Source organism: Ranitomeya imitator, chromosome 3 (assembly GCF_032444005.1).
Source record: "Ranitomeya imitator isolate aRanImi1 chromosome 3, aRanImi1.pri, whole genome shotgun sequence".
NCBI classification, from domain to species: Eukaryota; Metazoa; Chordata; class Amphibia; order Anura; family Dendrobatidae; genus Ranitomeya; species Ranitomeya imitator.
This window is the reverse complement of record NC_091284.1, coordinates 477444682-477468069: the sequence shown is the minus strand read 5'-3', so window position 1 is coordinate 477468069 and position 23388 is coordinate 477444682. Positions and strand designations below refer to the sequence as shown.

The following is a 23388-nucleotide window of genomic DNA, read 5'->3' as shown; positions in this document are numbered from 1 at the left end:
CCCCAGCCACCCCAGAAAAGGCACATCTGTAAGATGCGCCTATTCTGGCACTTGGCCACTCTCTTCCCATTCCCGTGTAGCGGTGGGATATGGGGTAATGAAGGGTTAATGCCACCTTGCTATTGTAAGGTGACATTAAGCCTAATTAATAATGGAGAGGCGTCAATTATGACACCTATCCATTATTAATCCAATTGTAGTAAAGGGTTAAATAAAACACAAACACATTTTTTTAAATTAGCCTGGGAGCTTTCTAGGTAAGTTCCCACGATCTATGAACATCCAGCAGAGGGCGCCTCACCGCAAATGAAGCTAAATATAGATCATTGATCTATATTTAGCCTCATTCCCCGGGGTTTTGCAGCAAGGAGCAGCCTGCATTAGCGGAACTCCTTGCTGCAAAATGTTTTAACCCCTTCAGATGGATTTACATCGTTGGACGTTACAGATCTGCGGAGGGTAAGGATATTGTTGGTTTATTATGTTTTTTTTACTTTCAGAACGAGGGTCTTCAGTGACTAAATTGGGCGTAGAATAAAATACTCCAACAACCATTGTTTTTATTTCATTAAAATAATTTAAAAAAATGTTTGTGTTTTATTTAACCCACGCCAATTTTTTCCGCCATTAAACCCTTTATTTTAAGAGCTAGAACGGCCAAATTTTGCAGATACACACTACTGACATTAGTAGTGTGGAATCTGCAAAAAAAAATGGAGAGAAGACATGGTTTACTGTATGTAAACCATGTCTCAAATCATGTCGGGTTTAGGAAGGAGAAAGAAAAAGCCGGTAATTGAATTACCGGCCTTCAAGCTGTATAGCGCTGGAATAAATATTAATATATATACATATGTGTCTACTGACATATATATATATATATATATATATATATATATATATATATATATATATATATATATATATATATATATATATATATATATATACACACACACAGTACGGATGCCATACGGATTACATACGGAGGATGCCATGCGCAAAAAACGCTGACACACCCTGCCTATGGAGGAGCTACGGACCACTATTTTCGGGACTTTTCAGCGTATTACGGCCGTAATATACGGACCGTATTTTCATACGCTGAGTGTGAAGCCGGCCTAAGTGCTCTGTTGTTGGCTCAGATTGCTGTGGTGGAACAGGGGAGTGATTTGAACCTTTTTCTACTTGTTTAATTTTTGTATTTTTAAAACTTTTTTTAATGTTTTATTGCCTTTGTTAGACTGATCTCTTCTTCTATAATAACAATAATAACACAGTATTGTATTATAGCAAAAATCATGGTTTAATGCCAGCCATTGGTAGACTTTCACAGGAGTACAGTCATGACTGGCACAATGGTCTTCAGCAGACCCCAAACTGTCACAGCAACCCATTGGCAAACCGCAATTATGTCATGCTGGGCAGTTAGAACAGCGTGCCCCACACTGATGCATGCTGTAAATGCGGTGCTCCACTCATGGCCATTGGAGGCAGAGGATCGCTGTTTAACACAGCCATCATCTGCTAGCAAAGATGTCTACTTAGCTTCTGAACCCACATCAACGTCAGGGAGCCAGCATATGACATGCTGGTAAGTTATATGTCGGTAAGGGGTTAAAGGGAGTCATTTGTCAGCAAAAAATGACTGATCAAGCCAAGCACAGCACTTTGAAGTGGACACAGCCCACTAAAATCGTAACTTTAGTATCCAAATCTATTCTTAAGTTTGCTAGAAATTGTATTCAAATATGCTAATGATTTGCTTGGTGCACCCTTGGCATGACCAAGCAATTCAGTATGTGTTCCTTTCCAATTGTCTCCGTCTTGTAATTTATAAGTGCCCATGCCCACTGTTAATGTGAATGCTTGTGTGACCTCCTACAATTCTTGTTGTTCGCAAATGTATACTAGAGGGTAGAATAGTACACTCAGTCTTTTTGGGGAATGCAAAACGTTACTTTGTCACATTTATATAGGATCTGGGTGTATTAAATAGGCCAAATAGCGTAAGAATATTGCGTTGTATTTTTGTGATTCGGGAATGTGCCTTTTTTCAGAATGGAAAAGAAAAGAAAAATTGCATTGTAATTTGCAATTCATACTACTAAGAGTATTTCCGTGTTTTGCTTTGGAGTCCAGAATACAAAATTGTGTCAACTCCCTCTTTTCTATTGTCATTAATATGTGATTATTGCATATTATGTCTCTGCACAACTTAGTTGTTCCTCCCGTATCTTAAGACTTGTCTTCACGTGCCCAGGGTGACCCTGTTTATAAAACAAATGATAAATGCCCTTTTCTTCCTTCTATGTAACATTACATTGCAGCAAGACTTGAAATTCCAGTTCTTTCAGCTGTGATGATCTTTGATATAAAATCAAGGCTGCAATTATGTTGTAAAGATGAAACAATGTAATTAGGTGCCTTGCTTGAAGGAATTGCAGAATATTCTCTGAAAAGGAACTTCATTAAGGCCTTTCTAAATATGTGGTTTTGAATATATCTGCCAGAAAATTTGTTTTATTTTTGTAAATCAGAAACTGGATTAATAACCAAAATTTGGTAATTCTGCTTTCTTTACTTCAAGAGAATGGCATTTTTTTTATTCCATTACAGCCATTAGTAAAATTAGCTTTTTCCGAAATCTCTAAATTTGCCTCTTGGTAAATGATAGAATAAGCTATTGTTCATTTCTGAGAAGAAAATCCAAAAGTAACAACCAATATGGCAGCACTTCCAGTTCTCATTTCTATAAAACAAGCTAACATCACTAGATGAAAAAATTACAATAGAAAGGCACGTTAAAGGGGTTTTCCCACTAACAAAGTACACTTTAATCAACAGATCTTGGAATAAAAATAAGTTCTGCAATTGGATGTGTTACAAAAAATGTTAATATGCTGAGATATCTTATAAATGTCACCCTGTTGTGGACTGTGTAACCATACAGGGCCATGGTCTGATGATATCACATCTCCTGGGCAGGAGCAGATGCAAAAGAGTGTACTGACATCAGGGCTGCCACTAGGAATTTCAGGGCCCCATACAGGTAACAATTTCAGGCCCCCTTGAGACTCCACCCAGGCTCCACCAGAGCCCTGCCTCCACCACTTGAACCTTCCACAGTCCCACCACCCACTCTGAAAGAAACTCCACTTCTGCACCACATCCTCACTAATCATACCACTAATAACACCACATCACAAAAACAGATAACCTTTGGCACTCAAGTAGTCCACGATATATTTCCTTTGAAAAAGTGGTTTTGTTGGCAATCAGCCGATTTGAAGTGGATCATCACTTCCCTATGACTTTTGTGGATTTGATATGCGTAGCTTTGAGGACATTATTGTCCTTCTTTCCTTATAGTTGCTTGTTCACATGTGAATTTTACACTAGGTTTCTGGTCCTTGTGCTTTGTACTATCCTTACTATACCATTTCACTGGTTATATCCCTGTTATTGGTTTTCACTCAGCCGCATGTCATGTAATTGTTTTATCTTGCTTTATTCACTTTCTTCATTATGATGATGAATATTGTTCTTTTGGATATTGTTCATTTGGTTATTATTATTTTCTTTTCTAATGTTATAGACTTCCATGAAAAAGGCAGATTTTGCCGAAACGTTGGGATACTATAATGTCTGTTCTATGTTGGCTGTCAATAAAACCACTTTTTCAAAGAAAATATATCGTGGACTACTTGAGTGCCAAAGGTTATCTGTTTTTGATATATTGCCTTTTCCTTTGAGCACCATCTATTTGTTGAGTGTGCCACTTCTGACCTTTTGAACACCACATCACATACATTGCAACAGCTTTTGTTTTGGCCAAAAGATTTTTTAATCCACCATGACAAGGAGACTCTCTTGGCCGGGCCCTACTCTACTCTAACCTATTAAACATTTGTTAAAATATCCAATACTCTTAAGGTATATTTTTATTTTTCAATTTTTAAAATTACCAGCAAACCACATACAAGGGACAAATACCACCACACTATGACCAGACCACACATTACCATCACAGTGACCAAATAATACCACAAACAAGAGACAAATACCAACACACCAAGACCAGACCACATAATATTACAACATAATGACCAAATAATACCACATACAAGGAACAAATACCGCCACCCTACGACCAGACCACGTATTACCACCATGCAGTGACCGAATAATACTCCAATACGGATCATTAATAAAAAAAAACCACAATACTAATATAACCATAAGTGCCAGTATACCTAGGATCTCTGTACATAGTATGTAGTGTAAGTGTACAGGTAATACAGGAATCACAAGTGACATTATACACAGCAGCTCTGTATATAGATATACAGTGTACAGAAAATACATTGACCACCATTGACATTATACACAGGAGTTCTGTATATAGTGTCGGTATACAGGTAATACAGAAATAACAAGTGACATTATACACAGGAGCTCTGTATATAGTGTCAGTGTACAGGTAATACAGGGATCATTGGTGACATTATACATAAATGCTCTTATATAATGTATAGTGTAAGTGTACAGGAAATTCACTGACTCACCCGTAACATCTCTAGTTTGTCCTTCATCTTCGCTTTTCTTCATCAGCGCAGACCACCATTACTTCCAGTCTGTACTTTGTCTCTACAGAAAATAAGTTATCTAGAGCATCGTTAGCAGAGCACACTACTTAATTTTTTCCCAACTTCTACACTACACCAGATGAAGAAAAAAGGCGACAGTGTCGCCCTGCACAGTACCAGCACCCCCCATTGAAAACAGTATCCTCAAAAATAAAGTATCCTGCCACCATGTGATCTCCCCATCCTACACCATCTATGTCTTGTGATCCTGCCCCATCTGTGTCCTGTGATCTTGCCTCAACTGTGTGCCGTAATCCTGCCTCATCAGTGTCCCGTGATCGTGCCCCATTTGTGTCCCGTGATCCTGCCTCATCTGTGCCCCGTGATCACCATTCTAACTTCCTAACGAAAAATAATTGTTTAAAAAATTAGTCGTAAAGTAGCCATGTGGTAAATGTTACTTATTAACTCTTTTGTGTTGCATAATGTTCTAATTTAATGGCATAAAAATTTAAAGTTTGAAAATTGCAAAATTTTTGAAATTTTCTCCAAATTTATCACAATTTGACACAAAAGTCATATCAAAGACACTTTACCACTATCATGAAGTACAATATGTCACAAAAAAAACGTTGTCAGAATCGGTGTTCCAGAGTTATTACCTCATAAAATTACACTGGTCAGAATTGTAAAATTTGGCATGGTTATTAACGTGCAAACCACCCTCGGGGTTAAAGGAGTTAATAGTAACCAAGTGATAAAGGATGAAAACAAAATTTTTCTAATCCTCTCTACTTTTGCTACGTTTTTATCACAAATAAACACAGAATTTATTGACCTAAATTTACCACTAACATGAAGCCCAATATGTCACGATAAAACAGTCTCAGAACCGCTAGGATCCATTGAAGCGTTCCTGAGTTATTACCTCATAAAGGGACACTGGTCAGAATTGCAAAAAACGGCCAGGTCTTTAAGGTCAAAATAGGCTGGGTCATGAAGGGGTTAATGACTTAATGAACAGGTGATTTTATGTTTTTGAGCCTTTTTTTCCTCCCCTTATTCCAAGAGCCAAGTCAATACAATTATGTAGATACCAAACGTGTAGTTTTTGTTTTATTTAAGTGGTGAAAAAAAATAATCAGGAATTTGTACAGAGAAAAAAAATCATTTGTCGCTTTTTTCCAAGAGCGGTAACATTTTCAATATTTGGGATATGGAGTTGTGTGAGGACTTGTTTTTTGCACCCAGAACTCGTGTTTTTATTGATACCTTTTTGGTGTAAATATGATGTTCTGATCGCGTTTTATTACATTTTGTTGCGGTAGCTGAAAAACTATTATGGCATTTTGATTCTTTTTCTAGTTGTGCTATTTACTAATCGGATTAATTTATTTTATAGTTTGATAGATCAGACTTTTCAAATGCAGCGATGTTCAACATTTTTTTTTTGTTTTTATTTTTTACTTTTTAATGGAAGGAAATAATTTGAACTTCTTTTTATTTTTTAAAACCTTTATTTCTTACTATTCACTGTGTTTGTAAGGATGGTTTCACATTTGCGTTTTTTTTGCGTTTTTGCGGTAAACGCAAAAAAAAGCGTGCGTTTTTTTCCTATGTTTAACATTAAAAACACATGCGTTTTTTGCATGCATTTTGACGCGTTTTTGCAACGCATGCGTTTTTTCTCTGCATGCGTTGAGTTGCAGAAATGCAACATGTAGTAATTTTTGCGGCGTTTTTTTTGCCGCATGTCTATGTAAACGCATGAGTTTATAAGCACATGCGTTTGCATGCGTTTTTATAGAAAAACACAAGAAAACACCCTAACCCTAGCACAAACACGGACCCTAACACGGACCCTAACACGGACCCTAACACGGACCCTAACACGGACCCTAACACGGACCCTAACACGGACCCTAACACGGACCCTAACACGGACCCTAACACGGACCCTAACACGGACCCTAACACGGACCCTAACACGGACCCTAACACGGACCCTAACACGGACCCTAACACGGACCCTAACACGGACCCTAACACGGACCCTAACACGGACCCTAACACGGACCCTAACACGGACCCTAACACGGACCCTAACACGGACCCTAACACGGACCCTAACACGGACCCTAACACTAAGGGACCCTAACACGGACCCTAACACTAAGGGACCCTAACACGGACCCTAACACTAAGGGACCCTAACACGGACCCTAACACTAAGGGACCCTAACACGGACCCTAACACTAAGGGACCCTAACACGGACCCTAACACTAAGGGACCCTAACACGGACCCTAACACTAAGGGACCCTAACACGGACCCTAACACTAAGGGACCCTAACACGGACCCTAACACTAAGGGACCCTAACACGGACCCTAACACTAAGGGACCCTAACACGGACCCTAACACTAAGGGACCCTAACACGGACCCTAACACTAAGGGACCCTAACACGGACCCTAACACTAAGGGACCCTAACACGGACCCTAACACTAAGGGACCCTAACACGGACCCTAACACTAAGGGACCCTAACACGGACCCTAACACTAAGGGACCCTAACACGGACCCTAACACTAAGGGACCCTAACACGGACCCTAACACTAAGGGACCCTAACACGGACCCTAACACTAAGGGACCCTAACACGGACCCTAACACTAAGGGACCCTAACACGGACCCTAACACTAAGGGATCCTAACACGGACCCTAAGGCCGGGGTCACACTAGACCGTATTACGGACGAGTGCAGTGCGCTAAAAAATCGCATAGCACTCGTCCCAATGTTAATCTATGGGTCAGCTCCCATCATCCGATATTTTCTCGGCCGTATTCCGGATCCGAGTGAAATCGCAGCATGCTGCGATTGTCAGCGTATCTCGGCCGAGAATCGCCAATGCAAGTCTATGGGTGCAAGAAAAAATCGGATTACATATGGACCATGCGTGTGCATTGCGAGAAATACGGAAGACTTCTCCAGGTGACAGGAAATTGAATCATCCATTATCAGGAAGCTTTGGCATGCTAATTTCTGGCCCACGCTGGATTGCAAACCAGGAAGCACGCCTCCACGGAGTGTTCTGTTGTAGCAGCATGGCCAGGCATATTAATGTGGAGATGCTCATTGCTCTGGTCCATGATAGGCCCGAATTATGGGACCAACGCGACGCACATTATGCGGACCTTGCACGTAAAGACGCAGCATGGAGGTCAATATGTCGCCACATGTTCCCCGATTTTGATGAGCGACCTCAAGAGGTTCAGTAAGAAATATGTAAGTACCATTCTTCACCAAAAAATGTTGTTTATTATTAGTTTTTTCCTGATAAAAAAATAAGCCTGAAACCATCATATGTGTTTTGTTTATGATGGTAGTAAATCATCCATGCTCTTGGTTGAAGATGCAAAAACATTACCAAGAGACACAAATATGGATTAAATTTATTTTAGCTATAGTCCGTTAATATAGGGCCAAAGGAATTTTATGTCCCCCTAGCCTCCTGGGCCCATGTGTTATTGCAAACCCTGTAACTGTTTGTGTGTGATATTTATATAGAATATTTTGTATATTTGCAGTCAATGATGTCAATAGACGCTGGCGGAGTTGCCGGGACCAATACCGGCGTGAACGACAACTTTCTGGGCGGAGTGGTGATGCAGCCCCCAAAAAAAGGAAATACCTTTATTATGATCGGCTAAATTTTCTTGACCCGGTGATGAAGCTACGACCGTAAGTGCATGCATGTCTACAAATATTTTACACATCTTATTATGTGAATATGTATGTATTTTTTAATATAAATATTATTTTGTGAAATACAGAACAGAGTAAAATCTGACTGAAAGAGAGACTGGATCTGACTCAGAGTTGCTGATTGACCCTGTTGCTGAAGATGCAGAAATGGCTGGACCATCTGGGCAAGCAACAGGCAGCAACCACCCACCACCACCACCACAACCAGCAGCAGCGTCTTCCGCTTCACAGGAGGCAAATCCTGAGGTTGATGAAGGAGCCCAGAGCAGCAGTCCAACATTGGCTCTGGATACATCACCACAGCCTACTACCAGACCAAACCGTGGTCGTCGCAGAAGGGTGGCTTTGAACATTGGCACCGGGAGGCAAGTTGATACCGGGGTGTTGGACTATTTGTCCCGAGCTGCCAATGACGATGGGGAGGAAGCTTACTTCCGCAGTCTTGCCCGCTATTTACGGCCCATTCCACGCTCGCTCAGGCTGCGGACCAGAGGTTGCATCCAAATTTTGCTAGATGCGGCAACACCCCCAAACAACCCCACTAATATTTTTAATTATCTTGAACGGTGGCAAATGTCATCTACAAACCTTCTGGCGGTGCAAGACCTTCCACAGGACCAATCACAAACTGTGTCAGCACCACCCCCGCAACCTATAGCTCCCCAACAACAGCCTGCACAAAGCACACAACAAGCACAAAACAGGGGTATTTATGATTTTGCAGCACATCCCCAATCTGACCACTTGAACAGACACATGTTTGGAGGCTGGTCCCAACATGTCTTCTCGACATGGCCATATTGGGGGTTCTGACCAAATGGGTCAATCCAGTACCCAGGACTTGATGCCCTTCTACCCTCCACATCAAGTGTTAGCTCATACACATGATCGCAACTTGCAGCAACACCCTCAATTTATATCTGCACTAACACAGGTAGACAGAGTGGTTGGTCAACCACCCAGGCCAAGTTCCGCACATGCTGGACACCCGCCATCACCATCCATCACCATCACCACCCCCAACCTACCATAACCTGTAATGTTTTTGATGTTATATTTTGGCTGTCATCTGGGCTTTTTGTTGGCCTAAGTTTTTTGTGATCTTGGCATGTAAAGCTGTGTTGTTTATTTTGCTCAAATTACATATGAGAATGGAAATATGTTTTTTGAATACATATATATATATGCGCTGAGCAGTAAAAATTTGTTCTGAAAACAGAGTCTTATGTATTGGTCCAGCTACATACATGATTTGTCAACTTTACACACTTACATCTTTTCATCATCAGATACATATTACACCAATTTCTGAAGCAAATTATGTGATTTATTAACTTAGAATCTAAATCAAAATTAAGGCAAAACAGCATTGTCTTGCCAAACTGTAGATCCCTCTGGTGACACAAAAAAATTGGTTAAAACATCACGAACTTTTAGGCCAGAGGGCTGACGACGTGAAGGACGAACACGTGTAGTGGCCAAGACAGTATTTGCATAATCAATGTCATCTGCAGCAGATGATGGGCAATCATGGTCTCTTGTAAAGTTGTGAAGGACAACACATGCTTTAATCACGCCATTTACATTGCCTTCACTCAGTTGGATTGCAGACTGAAGGACCCGCCATTTTGCACTGAGAATGCCGAATGAACACTCGACCAGACGGCGGGCACGGGAAAGACGCCAATTAAAGATTCTGCGCCGGTAGTCCAGGCCTCTCCGTGGATAGGGTCTCATGACGTTCCTTGATAATTGAAAGGCCTCATCTGCTACCATCATGTAAGGGACCGCATCCAAATTAGCCCCTAGTATGTGACTTGGGGGTGGGAGATCCAATTCATTGTTGCACAGCCGCCGACCCATAATGGAAGAACTGAAGACTCTAGAGTCTTCAGTTCTCCCATATGCCCCAATATCTACAATTATAAACCTGTAGTTGCTGTCGAGTAGGGCCAACAGCACTACAGAGAAAAACTGTTTATAATTATAGAATTGGGTCCCTGAACCTGGCGGCTTACGCACACGGATGTGCTTTCCGTCAAGAGCCCCAATACAGTGCGGAAACTGGCATGTGTCCTAAAATCCTTGAGCAATACGTAACCAGTCTGCAATTTTGGGTTCAGGCATCACCTCTTGATGGAGTCTTCTCCAGATTTCCGTGCATGTATCCCGCACAATCCCAGAAATTGTAGATTTGTCCAATAAAAACTCTAAATGCAGGGCCGTATATGATAGGCCAGTGGCAAGGAAGCTAAAAGACAAAAGAATATTGTTTTCAAATATAAAATTAACACAATACAGGGTTATATGGGGCAATAAAACCCTAAAAAAAAAACAAACAAAAAAAACATTAAGGACATGCTATGGCTTTGATCTTTGCAAAAATTTAATGTAAGAAAAGAAGGACAAATGATGTTGAAGTTACTTAACCATTTAAGTATCTAATTTGAATAAGGGGGATCGACCAAAAAATGTGTAACAGATTGGGTCAATTAGTATTAAGGCATACCGCAAGGTAAGGATAAGGCGCTCCTCAGCTGAAATAGATTTGCGCATCCTGGTGTCCTTCTTCGTGATCCCTGGACGAAAAATCTCCAACAAAATGTCAAAGGTTTGAATCCTCATCCGACAATAGTTGAAGAACTTGTCCGGATTAGTCGTCAGAGCAGCATACAGACGGCTGAAATGGCCTTTAGTGATACATTGCTTGATAAGTGGATGTACCCACATCCGTCTCCGCCTCCTTGGATCTACAATAACTGGGTATGGCTGGCCAAAACGTTGGGAAAGTACCCAGTTGAAAAGCACACGCACTGTGGTGTTGAAAGTCAGTCGATCAGACATGTTGCTCATCAATCCGAAGTGCACCAACACAAGCAGGGACTCTACTGCATAGATTGGTGGGTGGCACCTGTGTTTAGGGCCATTAAATAATGTTCTTGGTGATGATTTAAATTTTTTCAAGTGGAAAAACCGTTATATGTCCATTTTGCAAGCCTGCGAGAAAATCTCGCCATACGGATGCCATACGGATGTCACTCGGATGTCAAATGGATCATTTGATGCGAGAAAATCGCATCCTCGCACTGCACACAGATCACTGTTTTGGTAAAATTTGTGCGATTCTCGTCCGTCAAAAACGGACCTTTTTTTATACGTTGTGTGTGTCCCCGGCCTAACACTAAGGGATCCTAACACGGACCCTAACACTAAGGGATCCTAACACGGACCCTAACACTAAGGGATCCTAACACGGACCCTAACACTAAGGGATCCTAACACGGACCCTAACACTAAGGGACCCTAACACGGACCCTAACACTAAGGGATCCTAACACGGACCCTAACCCTAGGTATTTCTGTTTATAGTGGGTTTTCTAGTTGATTTTGATGATTTCCAGCTGTCACACACTTCTCATCATGCGTTTCAAAAACACAAACGCAGGAATAAACGCTTGTAAACGCGTCAAAACGCCGCGTTTGCGTTAAAACATGCAAAAACTCATGCGCCTAAAAAACGCATCGTTTGAACGCGTTTTTGTACCAAATGCGTTAAATGCTTTTGCGTTTAAAACGCTGCAGATCAAAACGCAAGTGTGAAACCAGCCTTAGTTCAACCTGCAATTGTCTTATCACTTGTGCTATATACATCAATGCCACAGTATAGTTGTGTGTAGTAAAACTCTTCAGTCTTCAGAAGACTCCTGGCCATCATGGCAATAAATTGGCATCCAGCAATTGCGTCGTAGGTGTGCCGATGAGTGGTTAGAACACACGCTGTAAGATCAACGGCATATACAGGTCAAGAGCCGCGTGCAGAGGTCTGCTCTAACCACAATTGTTAGGCAGTGGATGGTTGATTATCGCGAACTGCCGTAGAGTAGTAAGTCATTTGCCATTAAGGGGTTAATACAGCTACAAGGCATGCAAACTTGTGGCATTACATTACTGCAAGTTAATCACTTTTAAAAGGATTGTAAATGTCTACGCAGCTTTTGCTGATAAAATTGCAGTTTCACAGACACTTACAAACTTTTTCAAAACTGCATTGATTCATGTGAGAAGTACATTTGCTGAGTGAAGCCCCTTTGCAATGGATAAATGTCATTATGATCTACTTCTTTGCTTAAGGCCACATTCACACTTTCATTATTTGTTCAGTATTTATAAGCAAAAACCAGGCGTGGGTGAGAAATACAAAGTGATGACATTGTTTCTATTATACGTTTCCTCCGATTGTTCCACTTCGGGTTTTGGCTTACAACCCATTTCTTTGCTTTGGGGCAAGAATACTGGGGTAAGGGCTGAGGGCACCATAGTCTTCATCTGCCTAGGGCACCAAAGTATCTTGTCCTGGCCCTAGGCAGATGAAGTCTGTGAGGTCTTTGGCATTAACTCAACTCGCTGTGTTTGGAGGAAGAGAAATGCTGCCTATAACTCAAAGAACACTGTCCCCACTGTCAAGCATGGAGATGGAAACATTATATTTTGGGGATGTTTCTCTGCTAACGGCACAGGACTACTTCACCGCATCAATGGGAGAATGGATGGAGCCATGTACCGTAAAATCCTGAGTGACAACCTCCTTCACGCCGCCAGCACATTTAAAAATAGGTCATGGCTGGGTCTTCCAGCAAGGCAATGACCCAAAACATACAGCCAAGGCAACAAAGGAGTTGCTCAAAAAGAAGCACATTAAGGTCATGGAGTAGCCTAGCCAGTCTCCAGACCTTCATCCCATAGAAAACTTATGGAGGTAGTTGAAGCCCTGAGTTGCCAAGTGACAGCTGTTGTGAATTCTGTGGCAGAGATGCCTCTTGTGGTCACAAGTGGTACTTCGGCTGATTCTCTCTGTGAGCTTCCGTTTGTGGAGGAAAGTGGTACTGCGGCTTCTGAGTTTCCTTCCTCAGGTGATATGGGGAAGTCGTTAGGTGCTACCCTATTTAACTCCACCTAGTGCTTTGATCCTGGCTTCCAGTCAATGTTCTAGTGTTGGACCTGTTTCCTCCTGGAGTGTTCCTGTGGCCTGCTTATCTGCATAGCTAAGTTCCTCTTTGCTATTTGTTTGCTGTTTTTTCTATTCCAGCTTGTCAATTTGTTTTTTCTGCTAGCTGGAAGCTCTGGGACGCAGAGGGTGTACCTCCGTGCCGTTAGTTCGGTACGGAGGGTCTTTTTGCCCCCTTTGCGTGGATTTTGCAGGGTTTTGTGTTGACCGCAAAGTTGCCTTTTCTATCCTCGCTCTGTTCAGAAAGCTGGGCCTCACTTTGCTTAATCTATTTCATCTCTACGTTTGTCTTTTCATCTTAACTCACAGTCATTATATGTGGGGGCTGCCTTTTCCTTTGGGGTATTTCTCTGAGGCAAGGTAGGCTTATTTTCTATCATCAGGTTAGCTAGTTTCTCAGGCCGTGCCGAGTTGCATAGGCAGCGATAGGCGCAATCCACGGCTGCCTCTAGTTGTGTTGGAGAGGATTAGGGTTTGCGGTCAACAGAGTTCCCACGTCTCAGAGCTCGTTCTTATTTTTTGGGTTATTGCCAGGTCACTGTATGTGCACTGACCCCTTTGTCCATTGCGGTACTGAATTACATTTCATAACAGACAGCCTCAAAATATTAATGATTTAAATGATCTGCAAAGAGGAGTGGACCCAAATTTCTGCTGACATGTGCGCAAACCTCATCATCAACTACAAAAAAACAAGCGTCTGACTGCTGTGATTGCCAACAAGGGTTTTACCACCAAGTATTAAGTCTGGTTTGCCAGAGGGATCAAACACTTATTTCTCACTGCAAAATGCAAATAAATTTATATAATTTATACAATGTGATTTTCTGGGTTTTATTCTTGATATTCTTTGTCTCCATGTTAAAATTAACCTACCCTTAAAATTATAGACTGTTCATGTCTTGGGCAAACTTACAAAATCGGCAAGGGATCAAATACTTATTACCACCACTGTGTATATCCTAATATATACTTACCTTGTAATGTCTTCACATCCTGTTCTGTCAAGATGTCTCCGGATCCCAGAATTCCAAGGGGCGAAAGTTCACCAACCGCCATATTGAGACACCAAAGCGATGGGTGTCTCAATATGGAAACTGCTGGTGCTACCAGCCTCTTGCGCGGTACCACCAGCGGAACACCGTCACACACAAACACACTGTATGCACCACACACACACACACACACACACACACACACACACACACACACACTGTATACGCCATAGGCAGCCTCTTGCGCGGTACCAACAGCAGAACACCATCGCGAACACACTGCCGACAGGATCAGCCGAACGATTCACTGACTGCCGCCATCTTTGTACAGGAGGAGCGCAGAGATGGCAGGGGTCTGATTTACTGCGCCTGCGTAAATTCCGCATCAAAGCCAGGACATGTCAGCTATTTGGACAGCTGATGTGCCTGCAATAGGCACGGGTGAAATCACGATCTGTCCTCACCTATTACCTAGTTAAATGCTGCTGTCAAACTCTGACAGCAGCATTTAGCAAGCGCTTCCTGCCATCCGGCCGAAAATGTGTGCATCGGTAAGGCTGGGTTCACATTGCGTTAATAGCAGCCCGTTAAACACATACATCAACGGGCTGCTGTTAATGTAAGTGCCGTTATGGCGGCATGCTAATGCAGATAGAGCATCTGCTAGCTCTATCTGCGCTAGCGGTGACGGACCCGGAAACGCTGCAGCCCGCGTCTCAGGGTCTGTCACTCAATGACGGCACATGACTAGCACACGCCCATTGTCGGCGTGCGCTATCGATGCGTCAGACATTGCATTCAATGGCGGCGTTACTGGACTACGTTACACCGCGTTATGCTGCGGTGTAACGTAGTCCGTCTAACGGACGCCAGGAACGCAATGTGAACTCAGCCTAACCCCCGTCACATGATCGTGGGTCATTGGTGCATAGGCATAACAACCAGAGGTCTCCTGCAGACCTCTATGGTTGTTGATGCCGGATTGCTATGAGCACCACCCTGTGGTCGGCGCTCATAGCAATGCTGTAATTCTCCTACATAGAGGCGATCTGAGTATCGCCTCTATGTAGCAGAGGCAATCGAGTTGTGCCTACTTCTGGCCTCCCATAAAGGTTATTGAACCATGGCAAAAGTAAAAAAAAAAAAAAAAGTTGAAATCACCCCCCTTTTGCCCCATTCAAAATAAAACAAAAAAAAAATCAAACCTACACATATTTGGTATCTCCGCTTTCAGAATCGCCCGATCTATCAATTTAAAAAAAAATTTTTTTTACCTGATTACTAAATGGCATAGCGATAAAAAAAAAAAATTAAAAACGCCAGGATTACTTTCTTTGGTCGCCGCGACATTGCATTAAAATGCAATAATGGGTGATCAAAAGATCGTATCTGCACCATGAGGGTATCATTAAAACATCAGCTCGGCATGCAAAAAATAAGCCCAACCCGACCCCAGATCATGAAAAATGGAGACGCTACGGGTATTGGAAAATTGCGCAATTTTTTTTTTTTTTTTTTTTTTAAGCAAAGTTTGGAATTTTCTTTCACTTAGATATAAAAAAAAAATATAGACATGTTTGGTGTCTAAGAACTCATAATGACCTGGAGAATCATAATGGAAGGTCAGTTTTAGCATTTAGTGAATCTAGCAAAAAAGCCAAACAAAAAAACGTGGGATTGCCCTTTTTTCGCAATTTCACCGCACTTGGCATTTTTTTCCCATTTTCCATTACATGACATGGTAAAACCAATGATGTCATTCAAAAGTTCAACTCATCCCACAAAAAATAAGCCCTCCCATGGCCATATTGACAGAAAAATAAAAAAGTTATGGCTCCGGGAAGGAGGGGCGCGAAACATGAAAATGCAAAACCGAAAAAAGCTCCGGGGGTTAAAGGGGTTTTCCCACGAACGAAAGGTTATTTTAAAAAATTGTCTGTCTGACCGTGTACAGAGCATACCACATCTCCTTTTGCAGGGGAGTAAGCAAAAGACAATACTGACATTACAGCAAGGGATCACAGAGGATTAATTTTGTCAGGTAATATATTTCACTGACTGTCTTTAAACAATATTTTACCTCACAAAATGTATCCTGTGCGATCTCCTGCTGCAATGTCAGTATTGTCTTTTGCTTCCTCCCCTGCCCAGGAGCTGTATGTTCTGTACACGGTCAGACACAGACAATTTTTAAAATTAACTTTTGTTCGTGGGAAAATCCAATTAAAAAGTAAAATCAACGCCAACACGGCTCCTCCTTAAAAGTACGCCAATGACAATGAAAGGAAAGCCGCAAAGGCACAATGTCAAAGACAGCAACGGGTAAATGAGACTTTTGAAGCATCGCTGGGACAAAAACAATGCATATAAGTGTAGGTGTCAAGCACGTGAGTCCCCTGATGCAAAAGTCATTAGATGATCACAGGATGCCATTGGGAGCACAGATGGGAGAAGTCAGTAAATGGGGAAAGAGTGGACAGGTAGGTGAGCACATGCAGCGTTAAGAATCTCTCCCCCCCAAGGCCTGCCCCCATCGTGACATTACTGCCCTCCCGATGTGTCGGGCCTTCATCGTGTGTGTATATATATATATATATATATATATATATATATATATATATATATATATATATATATATATATATATATATATATATATACAATTATAATATAACGCTGGGAGCGTCACTCTGTCCGAAGCCTTTATAGACTGCGCAAGCGCCGGCGCAGTCTGGACCCCACAGAGTGACGCAGCCCAGGAGATCGCGGTATGCGTAAGCACTGAACGCACACCGCGATCTCCGATGGAGAAGCAGGGACGTGCCGGGAGGGTGAGTATGCTATAGCCACCTGTCCCCGTTCCACCGCTGGGTGCCGCTCTGTCTTCTACATCCTCTGCCTGTGATGTTCAGTTCAGAGGGCGCGATGATGCGCTTAATGCGTGCCGCCCTCTGACTGAACAGTCACAGCCAGAGGACCCGGAAGATGGAGCGCCAGGCAGCACTGGATCAGGGCCAGGTGACTATAGCAAATGTCGGGGGCCTGAGCTAGCGGCGACTCCGGCACCTGACCCCCACAGCGCGCCGGTGTCCCTGCCTGCTCAGGCCCCCCAGCACTCGGCGCCCAGCGACGATAGGTGAGTATGTTATTTTTTTTATATATATATATATATCGCAGCAGCATACGGGGCATATAATACTATGGAGCATCTTATGGGGGCCATCAACCATAATGGAGCAGCAGACGGGGCATATACTATGGAGCATCTTATGGGGGCCATCAACCATAATGGAGCAGCAGACGGGACATATACTATGGAGCATCGTATGGGAGCCATAAACCTTTATGGAGCAGTATACGGGGCATATACTATGGAGCATCTTATGGGGGCCATCAACATTTATGGAGCAGCATACGGGGCATATACTATGGAGCATCTTATGGGGGCCATCAACATTTATGGAGCAGCATACGGGGCATATACTATGGAGCATCTTATGGGGGCCATCAACATTTATGGAGCAGCATACGGGGCATATACTATGGAGCATCTTATGGGGGCCATCAACATTTATGGAGCAGCATATGGGGCATATACTATCGAACATCTTATGGGGGCCATCAACCTTTATGGAGCAGCGTATGGGGCATATGGATGGGAGCAGCAAATTACAGAACGGTGGCGCAGGATGGAAGTAGCACATGACAGAATAGGGCAGCACATGACAGAACGGGGCGCAGGATGGCAGCAGCACATGACAGAACGGGGGCGCAGGATGGCAGCAGCACATGACAGAACGGGGGTGCAGGATGGAAGCAGTACATGACAGAACGGGGGCGCAGGATGGGAGCAGCACATGACAGGATGGGGGCGCAAGATGGGAGCAGCAAATGACAGAATGGAGGCGCAGGATGGGTGCAGCACATGTCAGAATGGGGGCACAGGATGGGAGCAGCGCATGACAGGATGGGGGAGCAGCAAATGATAGAATGGAGGCGCAGGATGGGTGCAGCACATGTCAGAATGGGGGCGCAGGATAGGAGCAGCACATGACAGAACTGGGGCGTAGGATGGGAGCAGTACATGACAGAATGGGGGCTCAAGATGGGAGCAGCACATGACAGCATTGGGGCACAGGATGGGGCTGCACATGACAGGATGGGGGCGCAAGATGGTAGCAGCACATGACAAGATTAGGGCGCAGGATGGAAGCAACACATACCAGGATGGAGACCATATACCAATATAAATGCTCGCCACCCGGGCATAGAACGGGTTCAATAGCTAGTATATATATGTGTGTGTATGTGTATATATATATATATATATATATATATATATATATATATATATATATATATATATATATATATATATTTACTAAAATGTTATCAACTGTCAGTGTCTGAGATTACATCTGAAATCTTTGCTTCCTTAGTTGTTAATCAGATGACAAACCATATTCTAGAAGGCTAGTGGATGTAGATGAAGCCACCAAAAGTAACCCTGATTAATCTACTCTAACTAACTATGTTCTTTTTACTTATGTCTTGCTAAATGTGTAAATTTGTATTACCCTCTCCTTTTCTTTTAGATTTACGGGATCAGTGTTCTTCAAAACCGTGTCATGTACTTGGTTTCGATATGTGCTTGGATTTGCTTGGAGACTTCTACTGCAGCTGCAAGAAAGGATGGATGGGGAAAACATGTGGCATTGGTATTTTAAGATTAAATTTAAGATGTCCATACACAAACATAGGTTGAATGTAACTTTGCTGATGTCAGATACCACAATGTACTTTAATATCAGATGTTGAGTGTTTTTCCACTGCAGTAAAGCAATAGACTCATAATATCTGTATTAAGTGAGTAAAAAGCAGGGGTCATGCACAACACTTATGAGTTAATATAAAGAGTGACACTTAAATACTACATTATTGCAATATTTTATTTTTATTTCCTTGCTAATTGGAAATATTATAAGCAAGGAATGTTGCTCATGCTCCTCATCACACAGTATTCACAATAATTACTGCACTAATTTACATTCTTTAAAGTTTTTGCAAAAGTGTTTGCAAATTGAGATTCAGATTTGGATTTTATCCCAAGTCATATTGCAAGACTTGTTAAAGGGTTGATTGTGACTTGTAGGATCGCTACTTCCAACAGGTGGCGCCATATAGAGCTCAAGTCCTCTTTCTCTCTGAAGAGGCAATTTGCATTTAAAGTTTTTAAAGTTTTTGACATTTGATACAGAATCTTTTACTATCCATAGTGTAACTGAATTGAATACCTTCTTCCAAAAACATATATATGGCTTTTTTAGATATATATTTCTTGATTTTAGAGCAAATACACCTAAGGGTACATTTACATTTGACAATTTTGAGGAATTAAATAACCGATGGTGAATGAGTAAATATTTGCTGATTGGTGATCAAAGTCTGTACATACATACAGACAGAATGCTCTTCAGATGTGTACGGAACGTTCGGTGCACATAGGCTGTCGTGGATGTTGGTAGCACAGGTCCTATTTACATAGAGCGATGATCTCTGAAGTCATCCAAACAATCTTTTCACCCTACAAATGGCCACTTAACTTATTTGTCTGTTGATTGGCTTTTTTGGCATGTTAAAAGGCCATAAGTGAAGAAAAAATACTTCACTGTCGAAGAGCCACGGGGACGCGGACATATTTTTTGAGCACACCGAAGACACTCGGTTATCACCTGAGCACGTTCGCTCATTATTCATTTGGACACAAATATACTAGGACACATTTGTAATGCAGTTTTCGTCAATTTTACGAACGTTTCTTGCACATTTTTTTTGCAGCATGTAGAAAAGATTTGAATAAAGATAAAAGTAGTTCACAGTGGTTAAATCAAAGTTTATTATGAACTTGTTATTCTGTTCCATTCTGCATGGCAGTCATGTGGTTCTTCCTTTGGACAGTTTTATGACTACATTATTGTGACCACTGTGCTAAGTAGTTATACATTCATATTTATATCATATATTTATAAGTAAAATTTCTTCATGTTATGTCTCCAGATATAGATGAATGTGCTGACAAGAATGGAGGATGCTCCCACTATTGTGCCAATAAACCAGGGACCTATCACTGTTTTTGCCGAAGTGGCTATTTCCTTCTTAAGGACAACAGAACTTGTGCAGGCAAGTCTTACTTACCACATGAGTTTTTTTAATTTGATTCTAGTTTTGTGGAGGAAGGAGGGGTAAAAATATACTCATTCCTGAAGTCAGATTGATCACTAGGTTAAAGAAGTGTTAGGCTAGGACTATAGACATCGCTCACTACAAGAAATAGCTGGCTGTAGAAGTTCATTGAGTAGTTACAAATTTCTTATTTGAATCAGTACATGCTGGGATTGCTGAGTGATTTAACCCCTTAATGACAAAGCTATATAGTTTTTGCCCTCAAATTTCACTTGTCACTTTATGGAGTAATAACTCTGGAATGTTTCAACATATTTCAGCGATTCTGAAACTTTGTGACATATTTTACTTCATGATAGTGGTAAATTTATGTCTTATACATTTTGCGTTTATTATTAAAAATATCTGACATTTCACAAAAATAAAGTAGCCATTTTCAAGTTTTGAATGTTTATACAATCAAGATAGTCCTACCACACAAAATAGTTAGGTAATAAATAACTTTTACCGTAACTTTTACATCAGCACCATTTGTCTATTCTCATTGGACTTTAAGATGTTAAAATGTTGAAAAAATTTGGCAGCAATCTTTGAATTTTTTTTTTTACCAAGGAAATTTGGAAAACTTATTTTTTTTAGGGACCTATTCAGTATTCAAGTGAACTTTAGGGGACCTATCTATTGGAAAACCCCCAAACGTGATACCATTTTAAAAAGTTCACCTCTCAAGATATTTAAAACTGTTATCAGGTAGTGTATTAATCCTTCACGTGCTTTTCAGGAATTAACATAAAATGGAATACAAGAATGAAAAATTGTTTTTACCACTAAAATATAGCTGACCTGTGAACATTTCTGAGCGAAATCTTGTGCTTGCGCAAGGATATCGCCAGCTTGCACAGGCGCCCTTTGCTCTCCCTGAAGTAGGGCATTCATGCCAATCAGCTGTTATCGGGGTCAGCAGCGGCTGCTGGCCAGAAGTACTTATTTGCGGAGCTTGGCCGTCTAAATGTATTGGCCGCTGTGGGATACTACACTTCCACTTCCTATTCAATTCAATTTAATAGGCGGTGGATGTGCAGTAATAAGCCTCAACCACTACAAGTAAGTACGTCTGGCCAGTGGCAACCACCGCTGGCACCGAGAACAGCTAATCGGACCCTGACGGATCAGACATTGATTCCCTGTCCCAAGGATAGGGCATCAATGTAAAAGTAGTCGACAACCTCTTTAACCCCTTAATCCCATATGACGTACTATCCCGTCAAGGTGACCTAGGACTTAATTCCCAGTGACAGGATAGTACATCATATGCGATCGGCCGCGCTCACGGGGGAAGCGTGGCCGATCGCAGCCGGGTGTCAGCTGACTATCGCAGCTGACATCCGGCACTATGTGCCAGGAGCGGTCACAGACCGCTCCCGGCACATTAACCCCCGACACACTGTGATAAAACATGATCGCAGTGTTCTGGCGGTACAGGGAAGCATCGCGCAGGGAGGGGGCTCCCTGCGGGCATCCCTGAGATGATCGGTACAAGGCGATGTGCTCACCTTGTACTGAGCGTCTCCTCCCTGCAGGCCCCGGATCCAAAATGGCCGTGGGGCTACTTCCGGGTCCTGCAGGGAGGTGGCTTACCAAGTGCCTGATCAGAGCAGGCGCTGGTAAGCCTGGAGCAGTCCACGTCAGATCACTGATCTGACACAGTGCTCCGCAAAGTGTCAGATCAGCGATCTGTCACTATACAGTGATGTCCCCGCTGGGACGAAGTTAAAAAGTTAAAAGAAAATTTTTTTAAATGTGTAAAAAAAAAAAAAAAAAAAAACCTAAATGGAGAAAAAAAATATTGTTTCCATAAATACATTTCTTTATCTAAATAAAATAAAAACATTAAAAGTACACATATTTAGTATCGCCGCGTCCGTAACGACCCGACCTATAAAACTGGCCCACTAGTTAACCCCTTCAGTGAACACCGTAAAAAAAATAAAAAAAAGGCAAAAAACAACGCTATATTATCATACCGCCAAACAAAAAGTGGAATAACATGCGATCCAAAAAAACAGATATAAAAAACATGGTACCGCTGAAAACGACATCTTGTCCCGCAAAAACGAGCCGCCATACAGCATCATCAGCAAAAAAATAAAAAAAGTTATACTCCTCAGAATAAAGCGATGCAAAAATAATTATCTTTTCTATAAAATAGTTTTTATTGTATAAAAGCGCCAAAACATAAAAAAATAATCTAAATGAGGTATCACTGTACTCGTACTGACCCGAAGAACAAAACTGCTTTATCCATTTTACCAAACGTGGAACGGTATAAACGGCCCGCCCCCCCAAAAAGAAATTCATGAATAGCTGGTTTTTGGTCATTCTGCCTCACAAAAATCGGAATAAAAAGCGATCAAAAAATGTCACGTGCCCAAAAATGTTACCAATAAAAACATCAACTCGTCCCGCAAAAAACAAGACCTCACATGACTATGTGGCCTAAAATACGGAAAAATTATAGGTCTCAAAATGTGGTAAGGCAAAAAATGTTTTTTTGCAATAAAAAGCGTCTTTTAGTGTGTGACGGCTGCCAATCATAAAAATCCGCTAAAAAACCCGCTATAAAAGTAATTCAAACCCCCTTTCATCACCTCCTTAGTTAGGGAAACATAAAGAAATTGAAAAAATTTATTTATTTCCATTTTCCCATTAGGGTTAGGGTTGGGGCTATGGTTAGGGCTATGGTTAGGGCTATGGTTAGGGCTATGGTTAGGGCTATGGTTAGGGCTATGGTTAGGGCTATGGTTAGGGGTAGGGCTAGGGTTAGGGGTAGGGCTAGGGTTAGGGG

General features: G+C 41.9%; 1 protein-coding gene across 2 annotated transcripts in view; it reads left to right on the top strand.

Annotated features, from left to right (window-relative positions):
* The window catches only part of GAS6 (growth arrest specific 6), a 192801-nt gene that overhangs the window by 105548 nt on the left and 63865 nt on the right, over positions 1–23388 (top strand). For both annotated transcript variants that reach the window (XM_069757529.1, XM_069757530.1), the window contains exons 6-7: positions 18956–19078; positions 20418–20540. In XM_069757529.1, the coding sequence (XP_069613630.1) occupies positions 18956–19078; positions 20418–20540 (246 nt within the window). The remainder of the gene's footprint in view (positions 1–18955; positions 19079–20417; positions 20541–23388) is intronic.